The following is a 1674-nucleotide window of genomic DNA, read 5'->3' on the forward strand; positions in this document are numbered from 1 at the left end:
CTGAGGCAGGAGGATCGCTTGAGCCTAGGAGTTTGAGGTTGCTGTGAGCTAGCTAGGCTGATGCCACGGCACTCTAACCCGGGCAACAGAGTGAGACTCTGTCTCAAAAAAACAAAAAACAAAACAAAACAAAAACAATGAAAAAACCCACATCTTTAAAAAAAAAAAAATGTAATCACCTAAAGGTCTCTATAAAACTTCTCAAGTTTAGTCTCAACAATATACCCATTTGCAATGTACACACATCACACTATAGCTACACTTTGAGGATAACCTAAAGGATTAGAAGAAGCCACATAAGGAAAACAAAAGATAATAACTCTACTCTTCATTAAGTTATGAATAATGTTCCATATTTGCATAGAACAAAAACTAGATGACATTTTTAAAAACTCCAACACCAAACAGTAAGTCAGGCAAGAAATATAAATCACCAACCACTCCTGTAGTCTTATTAGTAACTACAAAGTAAAACAAGAAAATAACTTACCTCTACAGCAAAGATTCCTTTGTCACGCCCATATAATTTCATCTCTTCCGGAAAATGTTGAAAAGCATTTACATAAGGAATATGGTCCTCTTCGACAAATCTGTATTTTAACAAGAAAAAGTTTCAATCAGTGCTATGTACTGACTTAGCACAGTAAATGTTTTCAGAAAAAAAGTCTCTTAAAAAGATAAGAATCAGTTAAGTGTATTCTACCTTCCATATATTTTTAACAATGATAAATTTGAACATATCTATTATTCTCCATACCCATGCATGGGACTATTTAACCAATTATCGAACGATTCTCTTAAGTTCTTGACTAAACAGATTAAATATGTCTAAGAAGTGGCTATCTTATCTGTCAGTTCATCACCAGGCTTTCCAATATGGCATTCCTTCTATCCCTATCTTCTCTCACATGACAGGCTCCTATTCGTCTTGTAAATCACCTCTTCAGGGAAGCCTTCCTTGATCCCTGTCTTCCACAACAGCACACCTACTTCCCTTGTCTACCCTTCTGGTTCCAGCACCCAGCACGGTGCATGGTAGATGCTTATTGCTGGAAGAACCATCAATCGGAGGAACCTTGCCTGTTTGCTCACTATCCCATCCCAATGTCTGGTACACATAATACAATATGAGATCAAATATTTTGAGTCAATTATTGAGTTTGGAGAAAATAGCACATACATATAAATGAATATATTTATAATTTATTCATTCATTCTAGAGAAATTTATTGAGTACTATATTCCCAGCACTATTCTAGACTACAGGGATATAGCAGTAAACAAAACAGAAAAACATTCTTGTTCCTGTGAAGTTTACATTCCAGTGAGAAGAGAAAAGACAACAAAACAAATAAATGAAATCTATAGTATGTTAGGTAGGGGAAATGTTAAGGAGAAAAATAAGTAGGGAAGGAGACTACAGAATGAGGAATAGGGGTCTCGCAACCATGTCATATATATCCATATATCTACATATAAGATTTTAAAAGTAAGACAATTGTTAAGGAAAATAAGATGACAGGAACAAGTACACAAAATGCACTGTCTTAAAATCTTTGCTGTTGCTAGAGCTGGGCTGATATTTGACTCTCAGATTTCTATAGTAGTTAAAGGACAAAATTGATTTGACTTTAATTTCAAGTTAAAAATGTGATTTCTTTAATTTTTAGCCCA

At 34.6% G+C, this 1674-nt stretch overlaps 1 protein-coding gene across 1 annotated transcript in view; it reads right to left on the reverse strand.

The window, feature by feature from the left end:
- The window catches only part of TAF1B (TATA box binding protein (TBP)-associated factor, RNA polymerase I, B, 63kDa), a 109111-nt gene that overhangs the window by 69187 nt on the left and 38250 nt on the right, over positions 1 to 1674 (reverse strand). The window contains exon 8 of the mRNA XM_012662432.1: positions 491 to 590. Within this exon, the coding sequence (XP_012517886.1) occupies positions 491 to 590 (100 nt within the window). The remainder of the gene's footprint in view (positions 1 to 490; positions 591 to 1674) is intronic.

The sequence above is a fragment of the Propithecus coquereli genome, unplaced genomic scaffold (genome assembly GCF_000956105.1).
Source record: "Propithecus coquereli isolate 6110/MARCELLA unplaced genomic scaffold, Pcoq_1.0 Scaffold764, whole genome shotgun sequence".
Classification (NCBI taxonomy): domain Eukaryota; kingdom Metazoa; phylum Chordata; class Mammalia; order Primates; family Indriidae; genus Propithecus; species Propithecus coquereli.